Source organism: Lissotriton vulgaris, chromosome 11, assembly GCF_964263255.1.
Source record: "Lissotriton vulgaris chromosome 11, aLisVul1.2, whole genome shotgun sequence".
NCBI classification, from domain to species: Eukaryota; Metazoa; Chordata; class Amphibia; order Caudata; family Salamandridae; genus Lissotriton; species Lissotriton vulgaris.
The window spans coordinates 369,846,993-369,870,882 of NC_141699.1; the positions used below are offsets into that span (position 1 = coordinate 369,846,993).

Genomic DNA, 23,890 nt, shown 5'->3' on the forward strand with positions numbered 1-23,890 from the left:
TTCAGTGTGTTTTTGTCTTAGAAGTGCGAGGGTCTCAGGCCTGGGGTGTGCAGCCTGAGCGGCATCCAGAGTCCTAATTTCAGTTTCCAACTTTGCCAGAGTGGTACGGATTAAACGGAGGACACCGGCCTGTTTAGAAATACACTTGCCTGGTATTAATGTTTTGAAGCCTTCTAAAGTACGGAAGGAGAGTCTACCGAACCCACATTTAGATTGAAATAATTGGTGATGGCTGTTTGGATCTCATCGCAGAAGACTGTGTCGCAGAGCGGTTTCGGAGGGAGTCACCATGTGAATGCTCGCTGTGGGGAGTGAGGGAGACGAAGACCGATTTGAACTGGTGCATGATTCAAGAAGGTACGCGCAATATGAGTGGCAGAGTTAAGCCAGGTAAGGACATCCGGGGAGGCGAGCCAAAAATCAATGCGTGACGGGCATCCCCGAACCTCCGAGACGCAAGTTCCCTCGCTGGTGTTGGGCCACATATGACGCCAGGCATCATAAAGCGAGTTGTCAGTAAGTATGGACTGAAGTAAAGTGGTAGCACACGGATGGGATGAATGGGGATCAGGACAGTCCATTTCCACTGAAAGAGTAACATTAAAATCCCCCCCCCCCCCCCCCCGAGATAAACCGCCGGGCCAAAGGAAGAGATAAGATGCCAAATGTGAGTAAAGAAATCGGGATCGTCTGAGTTAGGGCTGTACACAGCAGCGATCGTCATGGGTTGAGTTAACAAGGAGCCATGCAGAATTACGTATCTATCATCAGGGTCCGTATTTGCCTGAGTAGTTTGCCAGGGGAGACCCCTGCATACCAAAATGGAGACCCCCCTTGCGTAAGAAGAATAAAACAAGGAATGTGATTCTCCCCAGTAACGCGACCTGAGTCTGGAGGCAGATTCAGGCAAGAGGTGCGTCTCCTGTAGGAAACATATGTCTACCCTGTGTTGCTGCAAGTGAGAGTGAATGAGCCTGGCTTTTCGTTGATCGTTCCAGGTCCAAAACATGGTGTCAGTAATGTCATACTATATCTGAATGAAAAGCGGCGCAGTGTAAGTAGGACAGACATTGTACAGAACTAAATAGTGTGCAGCCGCGCGGGATCACCCACCGACAAGGGAGCAAGGAAGGCGCCCACAGCAAGAGGCAAGGTAAATCGGATACAGTACTGTGAAGCGATCCGACCACACAGAACCAATAAATATTAAACGAAAGGTAACATACCAAAACCCCCCCACCCATCTAATCCTCCCATGATAGCAACTCAAAACACAATCCCAGATGCTTTTCAAATGTCTCAACCACCACCCCGCAATCCCACCCTAACAGACCAAACAGCAGCATCAAAAGGAACCCATGCCCCACACCCACTCCTGCCCCCAAATCAGACTCCAGAAGACCCTCCACCCCCACACCCACTCCAACCCCCCAATCAGGCTGAGATACCACCCCTTCCCACCCCAGGAACCCACAACTTGGTAGAGCGGAAACCATAAGGAGAAAGGTAATTATCCTGTGAGGGCATGGCAGAGCTCGGCATACACCCCTGCAGTTAAGCAGGGTGGCCAAGCTACTAGAGCATCAGACAACAATCCGTGATTAGTAAACCTAGAAAGTACAACCAGTCAGTCATTGTTGCTAAGGCGATCATCCCCTGCAGCTGGGAGCTGGATGGAGAGGGGCATGTTGATTTGTCAAGTTTCTTTGCAAAGGCAAGGGCATCTCTGGGATCTGGGAAAATAAGCGCTTTTGCGCCTTGCCGAACTCTCAACTTTGCTGGGTATGCCAATGTGTAGGAGACCTTGTGATTTTGCTAAATCAGCTTTGCATGAATGAATTCACATCTGGCAGCCTGAACATTGAGAGTATAGTCTTGAAAGAAAGAGAGCGTATTGCCTTGATGATTTATTTTGCCCATGTCCCGCACCGCATGCAGAATGAATCACAGTCTCGGAAATTTAGTATTTTTTCAATGATAGGGTGAGGAGGTAGTCCGGGACCAGGGCATGGACCAAGAGAGCGGTGTGCGCATTCAACAATAAAAACTGAGGAGAGCACATCACTGAAGAGTTCCTTGATTAGTTGCTCCACGAAGTCCTCCATATGGGCTATGTTGGTGGACTATGGAAAGCCAGTTATGCGGAATTTACTCCGACCGGAGCAGGCCTTCAAGTCCTCGTTTTTCTACTGGATAAGAGCAAGAATTTTGTCCATCTGTAGCAGCTTCTAATGATACTGCGTGGCTGCATACTCAGCGTCCGAGACTCTGGATTCGACATGGAGGAGACGATTGTCGTGGGAGTCAACACGGGCCTTCACAGAGTCCAGCCGGGCAGAAAGCTGGTCCAGTTGAGTCACTATTCCTGTGACTGTCGATTTGACATCCAACATGATAGCTTTTAGGTCATCATCGCGGGAGGGGGGCGAGTCCATAGTTGCTGCAGGGTCACCACCGTCCAAGCCAGCGCCGTCCTGGCGGGTCGACCTGTGATTTTCGAATGCAATTTGGGCTGTTTGGGGTCGACCTCCCCCATGGTGGAGGAGTCTCACAGCAGGCGCCACCAAGAGATGAGGGAGCAACAGAGCACCCAAGATGAGCAGAGTTGGCGCAAGGAGGACCCCTAACCCAACTCCGAGCACACACAGTGACTGGAACAGAGGGCACCTGGACAGAGGAGAACGGCCTGCAGGGTGGACCTCAGGGTGGCAGCCCAGCCGGGAAGGGCTCCACCGTCGCGACTCTTCAGCGAACAAAAGCCTTGGAGAAAGACAAATGGGCAGGCAGAGAGCAGATGGAAGATTTGAAAGATCCATAGGTCCCCAAGAAGGAAGCACAGTCACCCAGCTCGACAGGGGCCCAGAGATCAAGACGTGCACTGCGCCCAGGCCCTACAGATGAAGTCTCCGACGAGATGGGCCCAAGAGGAAAGAGGCCATCTTAATGCCAGGAGTTCAAATGCGGCACCTCAGCAGGGGTGTGATGGACCAGTCTCAAGAGGCACCAGAAAGCAGCTCTGCAGCGGTACTGTGGCGATACAAGACCCAGCTAAAAGGCAGGCCCCCAGCAGCAGCTTAGGTGCGGGGCCTAGCACGGCCAACGGCGGGAGCAACACCAATCGCCCGGGACAGAGGCCTAGGGGAGCGGGCACACCCCGCCTCCAATATCAGCAGCAGCAGATGTGGTGGAGTGGGCAGGCCCAGCCACAGGATGTACCCGTCCGGCACAGATCCAGCATGCAGTGTCAGGTCACAGGTTGGGCGTGGGGAGACAGAATAGGCCTCTGTGAGGCTAGGCCCCTGATGTCGTGTGTGGTGGGCGGCGGCGTCACAATCCGCCGAGAGAGGTCGCAGAGGTGAGAGTGGGACCAGAGATCCCCGCACAGCACCGCAGCAGTGGGGCGAGGAGCGTGCACAACCCGGGGTTACCCACTCAGATTGATCAAAGAGTCCTTTAAACGAGCCAGATATACCAACAGAGAAGCTATGTTCATGGAAAGAGACTCTGAGAAACTAAATCAATTAGTATGCGTGACCCGTCATTCCGAAATGAACCACAGAATCAGGCAAGCCATCAATTCGAGTTGGCACATTTTGAACTTGGAAAATGAGAAGACATACTTGAACCGCCCTATTTTTGCCTTAAAAAAAAATCCTAACCTGAAAAATCAACTGGTAAGGGGCAAAACACAAGAAACACCGGTAAATAATCAAACCACCATAACAGGATTGGAACCAATATATGGCAACCACAAATGTGGGACATGCCATATTTGCCCACAGGCCATTGTTGGTGATACTGTGAGTACCAACAACCGCACGATTTCTGTTAGACGCAACACCACCATGACCAATTGCCGTACCAGTAACATCGTTTATTTAATATTGTGCCCGTGCAATCTCCCATACGTTGGGGAAACAGGTAGAGAATGCCGGGTACGAATAGGGGAGCATAAGTCCAACATTAGAAATCAAAACTCATCAGCCCCTCTGGTAGCACATTGGCTCGAAAAAGACCATAAAGAATTGGAACTTCGCTGGTTTATCTTGGAAAAGATAAAAACCAGCCCAGGAACTGACCCGGTGTGCCTCCGAAAAAAATGGGAGGTATTTTGGATTTTTTATCTGAATGCTGTAGAAAAAGGATTAAATGAAGATTGTCCTTGGCACCAGGCATTCCTGTAAAAGGACTCTCTGCATATCTGACGTAAAATTTATATAGAGAATGGAGGATAAAAAATACCTGGCAAACTTTTGTATTTCATATATATGTGTTTATTGCCTTGTTAACAATATAAGAGAGTCTAAAAGGGATTAATACAATGGACGCCAAAGTTACGTTTTTGGTTTCCTTTTTATTTATTTATTTATTTATTTCGATTTATATAGCGCTATATAACCCCGGGGTCTCTAAGCGCTTGTCCAGTAAACACCACAGGAACCAAAAGAAACACTACAGGCGATTTATAGCCCTCCCCAAGCTTTCTGGAACAGAACCGTCTTCAGCCTCTTCCGAAAGGTCAGCAAATTGGGTTCTTTGCGCAAGTCCACCGGTAGACTGTTCCAGACCCCTGGAAGGGTATTGGAGATGGCACGACCGCCCACTGTCGCCAATCTGAACCGGGGTTGCGTGAGCATAGTTGCTTCGGCAGATCTTAACACCCTGGACGGTGTGTATGGGGTCAGGCGGGTCTTGATGTAGCTTGGTGCCTTACCATAAAGGGATTTATGTGCAATGCATAACCCTTTAAAAAGCACCCTCTGCCTTACTGGGAGCCAGTGTAACTCACGCATGAGTGGGGACACATGCGTGCTCCTGGGTTTCTTGTGAATGAGCCTGGCGGCATCATTCATCACCATCTGCAGTTTGTCCAGAAGTTTTTGAGGTAAGCCCAAATAGAGCGAGTTACCATAATCCAGTCTTGCCAGGATCATAGCAGAGACCGCCCTTCGCAGGGTAGAATGGGACAGTAATGGCGCGATCTTCCTAAGTTGACGCAACATGCCAACACAAGTTCCTACCACCGTGGTGACCTGTTTCCGCATGGAGAGCTTATCATCCACATAAATGCCAAGGCTTTTTACAGCCACTGCCGGCTCCGGGGGCGGTCCAAGTTCCCTCGGCCAGAATCCATCATGCCATGGGTTGCCGGCGATGGTAACAGGTCGAACTTCCGTTTTCTCCGGATTGATTTTTAAAGAATTCAGTGACATCCAGTTAGCTGTCTGCTTCAAGATGGCTTGCAGATTAGCTGGTGCCCCATCATCCATTTGGATAATGATTTGGGTGTCATCGGCGTAGTTATATACCTGACAATCCATCTGATTCAGGAGTCCAATCAGTGGTTGAAGGTATATATTAAATAACAGGGGCGACAAAGCCGACCCCTGTGGCACTCCACAAGAGATTGGTGATGCCGTGGAGAGTAATTCTCCCAACTGAACTCTTTGTATTCTCCCTTGTAAGAAAGAAGCAAACCAGGCATGGGCTGTGCCCCGGATGCCGAAGTCTCTCATCCGCGTCAACAGTTGTTTGTGACTGACGGTGTCAAACGCCGCGGAGAGGTCTAACAGCACCAGGGCGCCGGGTATCCTCTTATCTGCCCTAGTTCGGAGCTCGTCTATGATGGACAGCATGACCAGTTCCGTGCTGTGGTTTGCACGGAACCCTGATTGGTTTGGTTCCAGCAGGCCATTCCCTTCTAGATGGTCCGAGAGGGCGGCCAGAACGTGCTGTTCCAACACCTTGGCCAGGAAAGGGATCTGGGAGATAGGCCTAAAATTTTTTAGGCATTTCACATCTGCCCCAGGCTTTTTCAGCAAAGGGATCAACCTTGCTTCCTTAAAGGCATTAGGAACCTTTCCTAATGCTAGAGAGGAGTTCAAGAGATTCGATACCTCCTCTTCTATTCCTGGCATGGCCAGTTTGAAAACGTCAGGGGGACAAGGGTCTGCCTGGGAACCCGACTTCACTCTCCCGATAAGCCTGGGCAGGTCCTCCTTCATAATGGGGGGAAGAAGCTCCAGAGGTCTAGCCACCGGCTTTTTGGCCGACGTGGCCAGTGGAGGGCAAGCATGTATGGGGGTACAGGCAATTTCCGAATTAAGATCCGCAATTTTGCTGGTGAAAAAATTCTGAAATCTCTGGCAGTCCTCTAGAGTGAACTCCGGCCTCTGTTCTTTCACTTTTTTAAGTTCATTTAGGACTCGGAAAACTTCTTTTTGAGGGTTTGTCGCTGTGATGATCCTTTCTTCATAGAATTCTGCCTTCCTAGCTGTAATTGCCTGCTTATAATTCGCTAGTTCAAGCAGATAGACGCTTCTCGCCTTCGTATCATAGGCTTTACGCCAGGCTCTCTCCGTCTTGCGCACGACCCTCTTTTTCTCCCTTAGGGCGTCGTTATACCAAGGGGACCTCCGTCCTCTATTCGCTAGATTGACCCTGCGTGCTGGCGCCACATGGTCGACGCGCTACGAAGCCTCTCCTCTAGGTTATCACAGAGGGCATCAGGATTATCAACTAACCGTGTCTGAGGATAATTTGCTGACAGATGTGCCACCATCTTATCACCATTGATGTTTTTCCATTTCCTCACCAGCCTCTGACCTACTGCTGGTTTCGATTTGAGCAGGTTCATCAAGAGGGCACCCTTCAGTAAGTAATGGTCTGACCAGACACACGGTTGTGAGGTTGTCGATCCCTGTACCGGTATTGACGACCAAACTAGGTCGAGCATGTGACCTTTCACATGTGTCGGTCCCCTTACCTGCTGAGTTAAACCTACGGAGGACAGTACCTCGTCAATATGTCCAGCCTGCCCTTCTCTTGGGGTGAGCTCCCAGTGATAATTAAAGTCTCCCAAGATGACTAAATTATCGAACCTCGAGCGCATGTCCTGTACCAGTTTCAGAAATAAATCCGGAAACTCCGGCGAGGCCCAAGGAGGACGGTAGACTACCAGGATAGTTAGACAATCTGTCCCCAGCCTGAGTTTAACACCTAGAACCTCCGCCCCGCCTATATCCTCGGCCAGAATTGTTTCTCCGCGCAAGCGGTCACTGAAGAAAAGAGCCACCCCTCCCCCTCTTTTCTCTCCCGCTCTGTTGCGATGAAGGACCGAGAAACTTGCCGGTAGGGCCGCCACCAGTTCCGGTAGCGAGGAATCCTCCAGCCATGTCTCCGTGATCCCCAACACGTCGAATTCCCCATCTTCCAGCAGCGTAAAAACCTCACCACAATGTTTCTGGAGAGAACGTGTATTTAGCAGTCCGAAATGCACCACCCCCGTTTTGTGAGCGAGAGCCCTATCGCGATTTTTATCATAAGACTTCCATAGTCCTAGCTGTCGAAGCGTCCCCTCGCTTCCCTCCTCAAGTGGTGTGCATCGCAAGCTCATTTTCATAAGCTCACCTCTGCCATAAATGATACGCGGACCAGGGGTTCTGGCCCCGGGTCCCGTCTGGTCCTGGATGGGCATAGATGGGCATAGATGGGCATAGATGGGCATAGATGGGCTTGCCTCTGGCGAGCCTCCGGCGTGCCCAAGGCGCGCCCGCTGCGCGCATACGCTGCGCGTAAGCATAGTGGCAGGTTTAAATGGGCTCCTGTGTGCCTGACACGTCACCCAACAACTAGCCTGCTACCTAAGATGTCTGCCGCAAAACGGCACTACCTCGTCCAAGATGTCCCCCACGCAAGGAAGAAGCAGCTAAAGGCCCGCTAAAGCAGCGGTGAGTGCTTTCAATATTTTAGGTGCTTGTAATGTCCTAAGAGTCCCCGTTCCCTCCCAAACAGCGCGGAATTCAATTTAAAAAATAAAGCGGCAAAAACGCCACGCACAGTAAAATGGGCAGAGTAATAGTAATTAATTAATAGGCGCGACCCAGTAGCGCCGATCACGCAAACAAGTTTAAAAATGCATCAAGTGTCCTTCAGGACTGCAGCGCTTACCTTTCAGGGGGAGCGCCCAATCTATCTGTCTTAAATGGGCTCCTGTGTGCCTGACACGTCACCCAACAACTAGCCTGCTACCTAAGATGTCTGCCGCAAAACGGCACTACCTCGTCCAAGATGTCCCCCACGCAAGGAAGAAGCAGCTAAAGGCCCGCTAAAGCAGCGGTGAGTGCTTTCAATATTTTAGGTGCTTGTAATGTCCTAAGAGTCCCCGTTCCCTCCCAAACAGCGCGGAATTCAATTTAAAAAATAAAGCGGCAAAAACGCCACGCACAGTAAAATGGGCAGAGTAATAGTAATTAATTAATAGGCGCGACCCAGTAGCGCCGATCACGCAAACAAGTTTAAAAATGCATCAAGTGTCCTTCAGGACTGCAGCGCTTACCTTTCAGGGGGAGCGCCCAATCTATCTGTCTTAAATGGGCTCCTGTGTGCCTGACACGTCACCCAACAACTAGCCTGCTACCTAAGATGTCTGCCGCAAAACGGCACTACCTCGTCCAAGATGTCCCCCACGCAAGGAAGAAGCAGCTAAAGGCCCGCTAAAGCAGCGGTGAGTGCTTTCAATATTTTAGGTGCTTGTAATGTCCTAAGAGTCCCCGTTCCCTCCCAAACAGCGCGGAATTCAATTTAAAAAATAAAGCGGCAAAAACGCCACGCACAGTAAAATGGGCAGAGTAATAGTAATTAATTAATAGGCGCGACCCAGTAGCGCCGATCACGCAAACAAGTTTAAAAATGCATCAAGTGTCCTTCAGGACTGCAGCGCTTACCTTTCAGGGGGAGCGCCCAATCTATCTGTCTTAAATGGGCTCCTGTGTGCCTGACACGTCACCCAACAACTAGCCTGCTACCTAAGATGTCTGCCGCAAAACGGCACTACCTCGTCCAAGATGTCCCCCACGCAAGGAAGAAGCAGCTAAAGGCCCGCTAAAGCAGCGGTGAGTGCTTTCAATATTTTAGGTGCTTGTAATGTCCTAAGAGTCCCCGTTCCCTCCCAAACAGCGCGGAATTCAATTTAAAAAATAAAGCGGCAAAAACGCCACGCACAGTAAAATGGGCAGAGTAATAGTAATTAATTAATAGGCGCGACCCAGTAGCGCCGATCACGCAAACAAGTTTAAAAATGCATCAAGTGTCCTTCAGGACTGCAGCGCTTACCTTTGGCTGAATTGGACTTGGAACCCTATATTTGAATATGGTCGCTATATAAATCGCTATATAATTACGATAACCATCAGGTCTGTCTCTAACGTTTGACAGCCCTTAGCCAGTTTACCCAAGATGGCCGCGTCATTACTTCCAGTGGAAATAAGGCTGGTAACTAGCGTTTCAGTGCTCTATTAGTTTACACAAGATGGCGACTGGACGCTGTATAGGAGAAATGAGTCCGTCGTCGATGGTCGCGCACCACCAACACAGCTGGTCCAGCTTCCCGTGAGGCGCGAATATTCCCCTATTTAAATAGGGATAGAAAGGAAACAGGCGAGAATCCTGTCTCCCGTAGTAGGTCGACCGGTCCAGTCGGCGGAACCCCATTCGAAGAAGACGGTCCTCGCTTCGAAGGTAATTGTCCTAGAATGCTTATCTGGGGAGTAGAAGGTACCGGATATTAGATATACGTAACAGGTTCCATCTCTTGTTATTTCGCCACTAGGAACCTCATTGACCCGTCTTCCTTCATGGCAGTAGGCCGAGTGGAGAAGTCGGCGGAACTCCATTTAAAAACGCTTGTCTATTCCTGGAAGGTAACTATCCCGAAGTGGCTATGTGGTATTTTTTAAACGGGACCGGGTGAATCATGCTAGTAATGGGCTTCCCCCTTTTCTTTCTATTAATCGCCACTAGGAATTTGAGTGACCCGTCCTTCCGTGTGATAGAAAACACAGTACAGATGTGCGCACCGATTTTTCCGGTATGTATATCTGACATCTATTATTCTCGACTACGTAAAAAATCTCAGGGATGTTTTACCTTTATGTGCTAATCTTATCCCCCTTCCCTATAGAAACTTTGACTGATAGCCGTGTGCCGTCTTAAAACCATCGGAAATACAGAGCCCGTATACCGCCTCTCAAATCGTCCTGCTCTTGATCAGAATTTCGCTGGATATTGCCTTTGGATTAGTGACATATCCAGGTAAATAAGGCTATGCAATTTACCTATTCGACGGTTGGACTATATAGTCAAATAAGGGCCATAATAAGCGTGTTTTATCTTCCCTACAGGGAGTGGTCTGGAAATTATCAACCCCCTGTGCCTGAAAATTTAGCCCATTTCTACTATCACTTGATTTCATTTTCTCAAGACGTTTCAGGTACATTGTGCCGGATATGACATCTTGTTTATGGTAAACTGAGATTAGCCAATAAGACCCCATTGATAACTCATGGAAATATAGCGATCTGTTCAAATGTGATTTGGAACTATATGAGCGACGATAACTTGCTAGTCTAACCCACTACTAAAGGAACCTGGAATTGATATAAAGCTCGACCATAGGCTTACTATGATATAGATTATCGATTTAAAAACATGTCATACCCTGAAACTGTCAGATCAGATATCTAACTCTACCACTGCCATGATTTATAACATATATAATAAGGTTTTTAATCTACTTCCACTATAGGATCAATATTTCTGGAGTCCAGTAAATGAAAGTTAAACATATTAGCCTCCCAGTGCAGCAGATCCAACCATACGCCTGTGGTTCTCCCTAATAGAAAAATATACAGGTAAATAACATTGTGTATGTTTGACAGAACAAGCCAACAACCATCCTCCATTTTTCTCTATATATAATAAGGAACTAAATGTTCGGTCTATAGCTGAAACCCGCAATTAATACTGATGAAAAATATAACAACTTGTCCTTTAGGACTCTGGGCCCTATTTTAATAACTTGGTCATGTGTGTGCAAGAATGAAAGTGTGTATATAGCCTCAAAAATATGTATGTATGAACTTTGTTATGAAATATGCTCTACGGTTCATTTAGTCTAGGCTATCACTATGCCTTTTATAGATTCCACGTAATAGGGAATCTACCCCAGGGAGTATCTCTAGGTAGTTTGACATTGCACAGCTACAAAAGGTCAACATTATGTGTATCGCACCTATATTCAATGTGTGTTTAAAATGTTAAAATGAACTAGAACAATGAAAAGTATATGTTGGATATATATATCTGTTTGATTAGTATTACATATATATAGAACAGAAAATTGAGACCTTTTTGCTTTCTATCTTTCAGATTTTATACTTGTGTCCCTCCCAGTATACTGCCCCTAGCCCTGACGAAGGTGTGGCCTCATCGGCCTGTCACCGAAACGCGCATCGGCTTGTGTCTCCAGGAATACGGTTCTTTGTCCTAATTACATCAGGACCCATAGTAAAAGTCATCTGCCTGGATCAACATCCCGATCCATGCAACATATTGACCATCTATGTGTTGCACACGCCAGGATTAGAAGAATGAATGGAAGAATGAAAGTTGGATGGTAGAATATGAGGTATAGTGAGAATACATATAAGTAAGTGTGATAGTGTGTTTGAAGTGTGGCTGGTACTGGGTAGGTCTTAATGTAGCACTATTTCCCCTTCCGCTGTTGTCCCCATATCAGTGTATGTCTTTTTTATGCTCTAAATGTATCACGTGAAACTAAAGTACAATTCACCTTTTATATTTTTGTTACCTCAATTCTAAGAAAAATATATCTAAAAGAAATAAAAACATATTTCTAATATGGTCTGTAGAGTCTACTTGGATTGACCTTGTGTTTGTTGTGTGCAGTGTCAGCTCCTAGGTTAATCACCCCTTTTCATATACTTGTTGGACCCTCCAGCTAGGGCCATTATATCCCTAGGCAGGGTGCTTTCTTTTGTTCTATTCACAGTTGTTTTCCCCCCTATGGCCTGCCTATATCTCTAAGTAACCCACGGGGAACCCCCTTCTTTTGTTCATCCAGCCACAGGATGTACCCGTCCGGCACAGATCCAGCATGCAGTGTCAGGTCACAGGTTGGGCGTGGGGAGACAGAATAGGCCTCTGTGAGGCTAGGCCCCTGATGTCGTGTGTGGTGGGCGGCGGCGTCACAATCCGCCGAGAGAGGTCGCAGAGGTGAGAGTGGGACCAGAGATCCCCGCACAGCACCGCAGCAGTGGGGCGAGGAGCGCGCACAACCCGGGGCAAACACGAATGGGAGGTGCGGGGGGCACACCACTCGCGTTACCAGGCCCAGGCACTGAGAGCGAGCAGGGGTGGCACCAAGCAGGAGTGAGGGTGGAATATGGCGCCGGAGCACCCTAGGCCCGGGCAAGGCACTTCAGCGCGTGCGCCTCCAGCCCCGCCACCATCGACCCTCTGGCTGCACGGAGTCCCAGGCAGCCCCGATGACAGCAGAAGCAAAGTGGTCGGGCCCCCGCAGGCCCATGAGGTGTAATCCCAACGCCTCAGATGGGCGGCAGCTCCCAGTTCGTGAACGATCTCAGGAGGTGAAAAGAGCTCCAAGCGATGCCGCAGGTGAGGAGAGGATCTAACAGGGTGCACCAATTGCAACTATTGAGAAGGCCGTCGTCTGCAGGATTTTAACGGATCTTGGGCTTGGTCTGCAGAGCCCACTTAGAGTGTGGCCATCTTGCAGCCAGCCAAGCCACGCCCCCATTGGTGTCTTTCCTGATATTTATATATGTTTCCCTCATTTTCATTGCTTGATTTTGTTTGTGAGAAAGTGTCACTCATGGTCGTTGAATGTCACTCATAATTACACTGAAATTATGATAATGTCACACGTACGCAATCTGAAACCTTGGCGGCTATGCTTGACCCAGGGCACAGGCAGCAGGCCCCAGGCCCCAAATGCTCTACCCTTCTGCTCATCTTTGTTCTACCCTGACATTTACTGCCAGCGCTGTCGGCATTGGAACTGAGTAACCAGGTTCAAGTCTCAACACCTGCTTCTAGGCAAATCACTTAACCTACCCATGTCAAAAGAAACGTGACCATGTTTAATGTAAATATTGCTGATATAAAGCACTCCAGTATCTTAGGGGTTGAGTTTGCGTTATATAAAAATTGCAGAAAATTGTACAAAGAGGTCAAAACAAAGCCTTAACATAATAAGGGGACAAAATTATACCCATTTAGTGACTGATTTTCACAAAGTGAAACCAGAAACCCTGGATAAATCACGGCTTCCCTGCTTACATTTTGTGATCTTAGGCATAGCACTTTCAAATATATGATTTCAGAATACCAGCTGCACAAAAGCCTACTGTGATTGATTTAATAGACCATAATGCAACTTGATAGTGATCTAGGACACAGACAGGGTTCAAATAAAAACTACCCTGCCTCTTATTTTACTAATGGTACTGTCACCAGTTTAAGGGCGGAGAGAAATGGTTCTAAATCTATGTTGAAGGAACAGAGGGGCAGATTTACAATAACTGGCGCATCCCTGCATATCAACAGGGATGCGCCAGTTATTGTGCGCCACGGCTCCGCAGCCATGGATGCACCGCATTTACAAAGAAAGAACGGCACAGATGCATGACGCATATGTGCCGTAAAGGCTGCGCATTGCTGGAGTTGAGTCGCAGCTACAGCAATTCTCTGGGGGTCCCTATCTTTACAATGCTGCGTCAAGCCTTACGCCTGCTTCAAGCAGGCGCAGGGTTTTGACGCAGCATAGGCTCAAAAGTGACTGAGTGAAATCTTTTAGATTTCACTCAGCCAGTTTTGGAAGGCGCTCTTGCGCTGGAACCCCTACTTCTGGCACAGGGCTTTACAACGTGACGCATCTCCCAGGTGCGTCACATTGTAAATACCCCGCAGCATGGCGCATCTTTTGCGCCGTCGCTGCATCACAAAAGTGACGCAACGGCGACGTAAAAGAGGCACACAGGGCTTGTAAATCTCCCCCTATCACTTTTAAGAAGTACCTCTCAGTGCAGCACTGAAATTTAACCTATTAATGTCAAAGCATACAAATGTTAATTCAAATATTTTCAAGGTACAGCTCATGCACAGGCTCTTCTTTCCATATATTTATTATCTTTAAGGTTTTGAGTATGTTTTTTATTAAAAAGCCAAAATGTTTTTTTCTCCATTTTTAGGGCTCGACCTCTGCCAATGCGCAAGCATTGCAGATGTCGAGACATATTATGGCCTATCCAGAGCTTACCCAAAGGGGCGATTTGATGCTGTGCCCGCGAAAAAGCTCGTGCACAGCATCAAAGCCACCAGCCTCCCTCCCACAAGCTGTCCCCAGCGTGAGCTCTGGCATATCTCCTCCTCTAATTATTCACTGCCCACGGCCGGTCGGCACATCAAAGGCTGCTGCTCCCCGTGCGTCTCCCCTTACTCTCCCCTACTATCTAATTATTTTCATACTGATGGCCGCTGCTTTAACTTTAAGCACAGCAACAGCTTTAATGTATTTTTAAATTATTTTGTGCGTCTCCCCTTACTCTCCCTATTCTTCCCTTCGTTTCAAATTATTTTCATACTGATGGCCGCCGCTTTAACTTTAAGCACAGCAACAGCTTTAATGTATTTTTAAATTATTTTGTGCGTCTCCCCTTACTCTCCCTATTCTTCCCTTCGTTTCTAATTATTTTCATACTGATGGCCGCCGCTTTAACTTTAAGAACAGCAACAGCTTTAATGTATTTTTAAATTATTTTCATGCAGAGGGGGATGGTAAATGCTCTGTTCAACAGCCGCACGACTCTCAACTCAAGCGCTTCAGTGCACGCAAAGCTGTTGACAGAAAAGCGAAATCAAGGACATGAGGCGATTTACCAGGGATCACACACTTTGATCGAGTGGGGTAGCCAGGATTGTAAAACACTGGTCTTGTATTGCGCACGACTCTCAACTCAAGCGCTTCAGTGTACGCAAAGCTGTTGACAGAAAAGCGTTTTGAATGCCTGAGTGAATCAACTAACAAACACCTACAAATAAATAAGTGCATGAAAGAATGACAGGTTAAACGAATCACACAGTGTGCTTCACGCACGCAGTTAAAGCCTCGGTGCCGGCTGGTGATCATGGTTAGAGCAGCGGAGGGACCGATTTAGAATTTGGGCACTTTAGTGAAAGATGCTTTTTCAGGAGCCCTTTTGCATAACGTCAAGGCCTCTTTTCAGAAAACAGTATTCAGTTGGATCAAAGTACACAATTAGAAACTGTTCAACTCTGCTGTGTACAAAAGTTTATTGATGTGTTTTTGTGTGCTCTTTCATGTGCACCAGGCGCAAAATGAAAACAGTCTTAGAAGTACAGGAGACATTTTATTTTGTGGCGCAGAGGCACTGTGAACTTACAGCGTCATCAATGCTGTAGACACACAACATATTTACAGGTTTTTTAGGTCAAGCTTGTGCTCATAAGTATGTATCCCGGTCTAACTTTTTGTGTATGCGTATATGTATACTTGTCTCTCTTCGAAAGAAAGTGTTTGTTTTCAGGTATCTGTGGTGACCTCCATTGGTGTGTGTGTTCGTGTTTTTGTTTAGGATGTGATATGTGACTGTAAGTGTGTTTGAGGTCTTCTTTTGCTTGTTTCGACTTGTTGGTAGAGTCACTTAGTAATTTGTAGAGCGAGGAGACAAGCTCCTCCCCGAATGTCTGCCTTTCAATTGAAATGACGTCAGCCCGAGTTAAAATGCAGTCTGGAACTTTGAAATGCCCTCAGTGAAAGCTGGAGTCTGCTGAGGCTGTTCCCCTGAGCTCTGTGTACAGAAACCAGGTCGGCCCAGCTGCCCACGTGGGTGTCTGTTTTACCAGACATCTAAGTTCTCGGTCACTCAGCACATACTAGTTACCACACCAATGTCTTTCTTTCTTTCTTTCTTCCTTCCTTTTTCTTTCTTCCTTCCATTTCCTTCCTTCCTTCCTTTCTTTTTCTCTCTGTCTTTCTTTGTCTTTCTTTCTATTTGTTTCTTTCTTTCTGTCTTTCCCTTTCTCTCTGTTTTTCTTTCTTTCTTTCTTTCTTTCTTTCTTTCTTTCTCTTTCTTTCTTTCTCTCTTTCTTGCTTTTTCTTTCTTTCTCTCTTTCTTTCTTTCTTTCTCTCTTTCTTTCTCTCTTTCTCTCTTTCTTTCTCTCTTCTTTCTCTTTCTTTCTCTCTTTCTTACTTTCACTTTCCCTATGTCTTTCTTTTTATTTCTTTCTCTTTCTTTCTCTTTCTTTATTTCCCTTTCCTTCTCTCTTTTTTCCTTTCCCTTTCTCTTTCTTTCCCCTTCCCTTTCTTTCTTTCTTTCCCTTTCTCTCTTTCTTTCTTTCTCTTGAGTCAATGGGTTTAAAGAGTAGATAAGGGGTGGGCAGGTGGGATAGAAGTGGTGTCACCACACTATAAGGCATACTGACGCATGTTTCTATTCCACCAGCTGAATACAGGGTCTTTCCTGCGTTCCAGTCACACACTAGTGGGGTTCAAGCGAAGTTCAGAAAAGTTGCACCCACTCTATCGATCGCCCTCACTCTATCTATCTATCGCCCTCACTCTATCTGTCTATCTATCGCCCTCCCTCTATCTATCTATTGCCCTCCCTCTATCTATCTATTGCCCTCACTCTATCTATCTATCGCACTCACTCTATCCATCTATCGCCCTCTATCTATCTACCCTAAGCTCTAAGGGTGGTGGCAGCGCCCGGGGCTTGCTGGGGAGATCTGCGTGGTGTGTATTGGAAACTGCTTGCATAGCCGCATTCTGCCTGCTGTGGTAGCGAAGCTCTGAAACATTTTAAAAATCCGATTGTTTTTAGTCTGTTCACAAAAATTACGTTGTGTGCATTTTAACCTATTTTAAAGTTAACAGGTTGCTGCAGCCGCTCTCCCGCTCCTCCTACACCCTCCCTTGATTCCTCCCAGCCGGCTGATCGCCGTGAGGGGAGGGGGAGGCGCCATCTTGGGGTGGGTGGATACCGAGCCTGGCCGGAGTTAGCGGTCCAGCGCTCTGGGGAGACAGGCTACAAGAGGACCAACACACCGCATTGCGCGGTAAGCTCTAAGGGTGGTGGCAGCGCCCGGGGCTTGCTGGGGAGATCTGCGTGGTGTGTATTGGAAACTGCTTGCATAGCCGCATTCTGCCTGCTGTGGTAGCGAAGCTCTGAAACATTTTAAAAATCCGATTGTTTTTAGTCTGTTCACAAAAATTACGTTGTGTGCATTTTAACCTATTTTAAAGTTAACAGGTTGCTGCAGCCGCTCTCCCGCTCCTCCTACACCCTCCCTCGATTCCTCCCAGCCGGCTGATCGCCGTGAGGGGAGGGGGAGGCGCCATCTTGGGGTGGGTGGATACCGAGCCTGGCCGGAGTTAGCGGTCCAGTGCTCTGGGGAGACAGGCTACAAGAGGCAATGTGTGTCAGGGAGCGCAGCGGACGGGCGCAGCGGGCGCGACGATGGCGCGCCGAAGGTGCGCCTAAGGTAAGCCCGTCTGCGCCCGTCCGCGACCGGCCGGGACTAGGGGCTATAGGCTCTGCCCCCCTATACACCTATTCCTCCCAAGAAATACTTGATCTAAAACCTATTAACTCCGCCGTCCCTTCACTGCCTCGACATATACTCAAAAAGACCAGCGATCTGGGCATATCTAAATCTATACTTACTGGACCCAGACACAAACGTAGCACTTTTTTAACTAGCTCCTCCCCCAGCATTAACCAACCACTCCTAAACCTTAAATGCTTGTATCTGAATACTAGATCACTGGTTAAACACCAGGTTGACATCTTCTTATTATTGTCTACTCAGAGACCGGACTTACTGCTACTCACAGAAACTTGGCTGACGGAAGAGTCTCTGCCCGATATACTAGCGACACTCCCCTCCGACTACTACATTTTAGCTGCAAACCGCACCCCTGGTAAACTTGGTGGTGGTGTGGCCGCTATCATACATAAATCACATAATTTTATATCTCTCCCCCCTTTGTCACTGACTGGTACGGAGAACATTGTCTTGAAAACTGATACCGACAGTGGTGCTTTAGCCATAGTCCTACTCTACCGCCCCCCTCACTCCATGCCCACATTTACTACATGTCTCACAGAACAAATGGCCTCAATGGTAACCAACTATTCTAAAACTGTTCTAGTGGGGGATTTAAACCTCTGGTTCGACAAACCTAGTGTCGATCTGCAGGCAAGAGAACTCCTAGAATCTCTTAATGACATCAATATGACCCAGCATGTACTATCCCCAACGCACGAAAAAGGCCACAACTTGGATCAAATCTGGTCACAGAATATTACTATCCCCCCCATCACGATTCTGCCCTGTATCTGGTCTGACCACCATTTTATTCACTTCACCCTTATGGTTAAGGGGTACCAGAAAGTGTCAACAGCAGTGGCCGGGACAACCCGTAAATGGAGGAATATAAATCTACCAGCTTTCTTAGATACCCTGTCCACCACCCTGCCACATCATGATAATGACGGAGATATAGATTGCATGAACTCCACCCTTACCGCAGCCATTCTTAAAGCTGCTGACATGCATGCACCCGCTGTGACCTTTTCCCGCTCCCGGCACAGTGAGGCTCACAAATGGTTCACCCCCGAACTAAAACAACTTAAACTAGAAGTCCGCCAGAGTGAAAGGAAATGGCGATCTCATTACTATATATCAGATAAGGAGACCTATCTACAAACCAGGAAAAAATATAAGAAAATCTTACTTGAGAAGAAAACATCTTATTTCTCAGAGAAAGTTCTGAAATCCCAAAATCAAACTAAAGAAATTTTTCAAATTGTCCACGATCTGTGCAATGATGAACGCTCAGCCCTTCCGACAGTCCCTTCACGCAATCTCTGTGACGCTTTAAATGACTACTTCCTAAATAAAATACTCTCCATAAAACAAAGCATTGCACCCTCTTGTAACTTAGTTTACAATGGCGAAGACAATCCGAACCCAAACACTCTCGAAATGCTACCCAAGATTGACCATAAATCTTTCCTTGAACTGCTGACTCGGGTTAAATCAGGTTCACCCAATGACATATGTCCACCACACATTATCAAGGAAATTGGCATCACATTTCCACAAGCTATTCTCCCGATTCTTAATGAATCCCTTTCACAGGGCAAGGTTCCCACAGATTTTAAAAATGCCCTCCTTATTCCATTGACAAAGAAACCTGGAAAAGACCCTGCCGACTTGTCTAATTATAGACCCATTTCCCTCCTGCCTTTCCTCTCCAAGATCCTGGAGGCTCATGTTTCCAGTTGTATCTCTAATTTTATGGAGACATCGAACTATCTGGAACCTAATCAAGCAGGTTTCCGCCCGGGCCACTCAACTGAGGCGGTGATTTTGGCGGTGCAGGACACACTCAGGGCCAATGCAGATGCAGACGTACAGCAGGCTCTGATACTGCTGGACTTGTCGGCCGCGTTCGACACGGTTGACTATAACATCTTACTCAACCGTGTCGAACAGGCCGGCCTTAGGGGTTCTGCTCTGAGGTGGATCGCATCCTTTATTGATGGCCGAACCCAAGCAGTACAACTGGGAACATTCACGGCTACCAGACATCACTCCATTTGTGGGGTCCCGCAGGGCTCATCACTTTCCCCCCTGCTATTTAATTTGTACCTCCGTCCCCTTTTATTCTCTCTCAAAAAATTCAAAGTCACAGCGTACAATTACGCTGATGACTTACAATTGGTATTCACTCTCAATACACCCGATGCAGTGACTGAATTTCAGAAGACCATGAGGCATATCCAAGGTTGGATGAATGATAATCACCTTAAGCTGAACCCTGGAAAGACGGAACTACTCTTGCCCGGGAAAAGCGAACCCAGCTGGGGCCCCCATTTTTGGCCCACCGATATGGGAACTCCTCCTGTTAGTTCAGCCTCAGTAAAAAGCTTGGGGGTCACTTTAAGATCAGATCTATCGCTGCACTCTCAAGTAGGTGCAGTGGTGTCAGCAAGTTTTTTTCAGCTCCGCAAAATAAAAAAAATTGCTCAGTTCCTTACACACTCTGCCCTCATTCAAGTCACTATAGCCCTGGTGCTGTCCCGTCTAGACTTTTCAAACAGCATTTATTTAGGCTTACCATTGGGACTCTTGAAAAGACTCCAATTGGTCCAGAACCAAGCAGCCAGACTCATAACTAAAACACCCAAGAGGCACTCAATCAAATCAGGCATGAAGGAGCTACACTGGTTACCTGTGGCCCAGAGAATAGCTTTTAAAACCTGCTGTATAACCTTCAGAGCCTTAAATAATTGTGGACCAATTTTTATTAAAAACCTAGTGGCAAAATATGTCCCCACACGACACCTTCGATCTGCCCAGAAAACACTAGTGGTGGTGTCTCGATTCAAAAGGAAACGACAAGGGGGCAGCTGCTTTCACCACCTCGCTGCTACCCTTTGGAATTCGTTACCTCTGCCACTCAGACATAGTAAAGATCTGCTCACGTTTAGACATGCCTTGAAGACCTGGCTGTTTGAGCAAGCCTATTTGTAGTAGTTTTCACAGCAACATGTATTACTTCTTCCTTCCGATAGCGCCATGAAGCCCATGGGCGTACGAGCGCTTTAAAAATGGCTTATAACATAACATAACATCTATCTATCTATCTATCTATCTATCTATCTATCTATCTATCTATCTATCTCCATCTATCTCCATCTATCTCCATCTATCTCCATCTATCTATCTATCTATCGCTCTCCCTCTATCTATCGCCCTTACTCTAAAGAGTAGATAAGGGGTGGGCAGGTGGGATAGAAGTGGTGTCACCACACTATAAGGCATACTGACGCATGTTTCTATTCCACCAGCTAAATACAGGGTCTTTCCTGCGTTCCAGTCACACACTAGTGGGGTTCAAGCGAAGTTCAGAAAAGTTGCACCCACTCTATCGATCGCCCTCACTCTATCTATCTATCGCCCTCACTCTATCTGTCTATCTATCGCCCTCACCTTATCTGTCTATATCGCCCTCCCTCTATCTATCTATTGCCCTCCCTCTATCTATCTATTGCCCTCACTCTATCTATCTATCGCACTCACTCTATCTATCTATCGCCCTCTATCTATCTATCTATCCATCTATCCATCTATCTATCTCCATCTATCTCCATCTATCTATCTATCTATCGCTCTCCCTCTATCTATCGCCCTTACTCTATCTATCGCATCACAACAGCATCACTCAGGGGCACCTCAACATCACTATGCGCTACCACAGCAGCACTGAACGCCACAGCATCACTCGTCGCCACCACAACATCACTCCGCGCCACCACACCATCAATCTGTGCAACCATTCAACAACAGCTGGTTCAAATATGTTCTCTCAATGTTTCAAGCTTTATTACACATGTCACAAAAAGATGTTACTATTTCACTTCTGTTCTTGGATTTTTGTCACAATATTATGCACTGAACATATTCTTCACAAAAGTTATTTACAAAAGTTTAAGCTATTGCCATTATAAATTACAATCACTTTTATTTAACCCCTTTGACGCTCATGACGAGCTCAGCTCGTCATGAGTTACGCCTGTTGTACGCTCATGACGAGCTGAGCTCGTCATGAACCGCAGGATTTTAAAAAAGTCAGCGCACAACGGGAAAACGCGTAGCGTGCATGGGGTTAAGTATTAATTATTTAAAAAAATTAAAAGCCATTGTTATTTGTAATATCAATACATCTAAGTAACGTAAATGCAACATATATTGCATTAGAAATGTGATCGGTGTCGCGAAAGTTATAACTATTGGCATTGTAAATGGCAAAGCTATTAATTTAGAAATTTACAAAAATAACACCTAAATAAAAAAAAAACATTTATAAGACCAATAGCTCAAACTTTCCTAATGCGAGCCCTATTGCATTTCCAATGCTTGTTCTGTAATGCATTCTCTCTGTTCTTTTCCAATCTTGAAATTATTCCTTGTTCCCTGTTTAATATTTGCATTATTTCCGTGATTTCCCATTACTGTGAAACTGTCATCTCCCTTTTAATTACCTTTAACTCATACTGATTTCATCCCATTTCCTTAACGTAATGTTATCGTTTCGTTTTGCATTCGAGCTATCCTGTTATTTTTCTCCTTTGTTTTACAAGTAGTTCATATATCGAGGGTGTCCGTTCAAATAGTCATACAGAGGTCACGGCAGAGTAAAGAAATGAAAGAGTTATGTTATATATTTACACCCTTTTCGAGTGCCCCAGTAAGCCTGAAAGCTGATAAATATGCATATTACTGACAGCTGCTCGGCTCGGTGCGCAGCTGCTTCTGCCTGCTAGAGCCGAGGCTGCCTTCTCCTGAGGCGGGCGGGGCTGCTTGGGGGCTCGTCCAAAGTGTTCAATAGGCAGGACCTACGGAGTCTGCCGAACCAAGGGGATACACGATCCCGTCGGATACCACATATTACACAACAACAGCAGCTGACAGCAAGCCTGCCCTTCTCACGTGACTCCACTTTACCCCCAGAGTTCGCCTGCATCTTAGTCTTTAACTCGAGTCCACAAGCGCCATTTCTTACCCCCGTACGGCTTGCTCAGAGAATGCTCCCGCTTCAGATATTCGTCAGTCTGGTCTGCCAGTAAGACCTCCGCGAGAAGAATTAAAATATAAATTAAATCCGTAAAGTTGTTCTGCCACCGGGAGCCGCCAACAGACGCCATTTTCTTCCGCTCTCACCTGCGAGCAAACCCCGCCCATAGAGCTCGCATTGGACGAATATGAGCTTTTACCCGCCTTCCAGTCGTTAGTTCCTCACTATTCCTACTTGTATACAAACAGTTGCCTGGCATTAAGCTGGTCACTTCTATTGGTCTCTGAACACATCGATCAACGTGCCTGCCTTTCCCAAGACCAAAGGCCGGCAATGCTTGACCCCTTAGGGTTTGTCTAAGATTTCAGTGTCATCAAAGGTCATACCACGCTGTAGAATTCTATGGGGCAGAGTCGGATTAGCCAATAGTACAATCGGGCAGTGACCAATGAGCTTTTTTGATTCAGCAGTGTGTGGGTCGGATTTTTTTAGCAATTGTGGGCCGGTTTCATGGCTAAGTGGGCTGTTTTTTTCACTGTTGATTTCCCTACTAGAACCACATTTTAGGCTCACCTAGTAGACAGTGCTAGCGCCCTTTCTTGGAGAAATGCTAAATCTAAGATATGGGCTTAAAAAACTCACATTTTTTTCATTGGTTCATCTTGCTGTCCTTTCTAAAGGCCTGCTTTTAATTTGTTAATAAGTTTAGATAGCCCCTCCTTTTCTACATTTGTAACCTCTCATGAGGACTGACCCTGTTAACTGTGCTGTTACTCTTCATATTAATTTATGGGACTTGGAAAGTACTCTTTTCTTATTGTTGTCCTGCCTCTGCTTGTGTGTGTGTGTTACCTTTACTTCAAGCATGCTGAAAGGTTCCTGGCTGAATCATTAACTGGTGCTTCTGCTTCACGGCTGGTGTGCGTTCTGCACAAGCTTCGCTGATGTTATTTTTTGTTTATTTACACTTTACACGCTTCACCAGTTACTTTTATTTATAAACATTTAGGGGATGCTCAGAGCATACGCTTCGCGGGATGTTATTTTTATTTAATTAAACTATCACACGCTTCGCACGATTATGCTTGTATTTTTTCACATACTCAGCGCAGCAGCGGATTTAGTTGACATTTGAGGTTGGGTGATTTGAATGTGGCTCGAGCGAGCCGTCAGTGCAATTGAATAGTGTTTGGTGCTCAAATATCACTTCAGCCACACAGACTGTAATACGTAATTGTGGGGGTTGAACGGTATGCTGCAGAAAGGAAAACCCCTCAAATACTTTAAACTAGTACACAGCGGGGTGCTAAAATCCTGCATGTGTAGTTGCACTAATTGGATTTCTATCAGCAAGCTTTGATGGAGAAAGGTTTACTTACATGATGAACATTTCTTTTG

At 46.7% G+C, this 23,890-nt stretch overlaps 1 protein-coding gene across 1 annotated transcript in view; it reads right to left on the reverse strand.

Annotated features, from left to right (window-relative positions):
* Window positions 1-22,658, reverse strand: part of LMAN2L (lectin, mannose binding 2 like) — a 338,684-nt gene extending 316,026 nt beyond the window's left edge. The window contains exon 1 of the mRNA XM_086943348.1: window positions 22,481-22,658. Within this exon, the coding sequence (XP_086799474.1) occupies window positions 22,481-22,622 (142 nt within the window). The 5' untranslated portion in view covers window positions 22,623-22,658. The remainder of the gene's footprint in view (window positions 1-22,480) is intronic.
* Window positions 22,659-23,890: the final 1,232 nt, after the last annotated feature.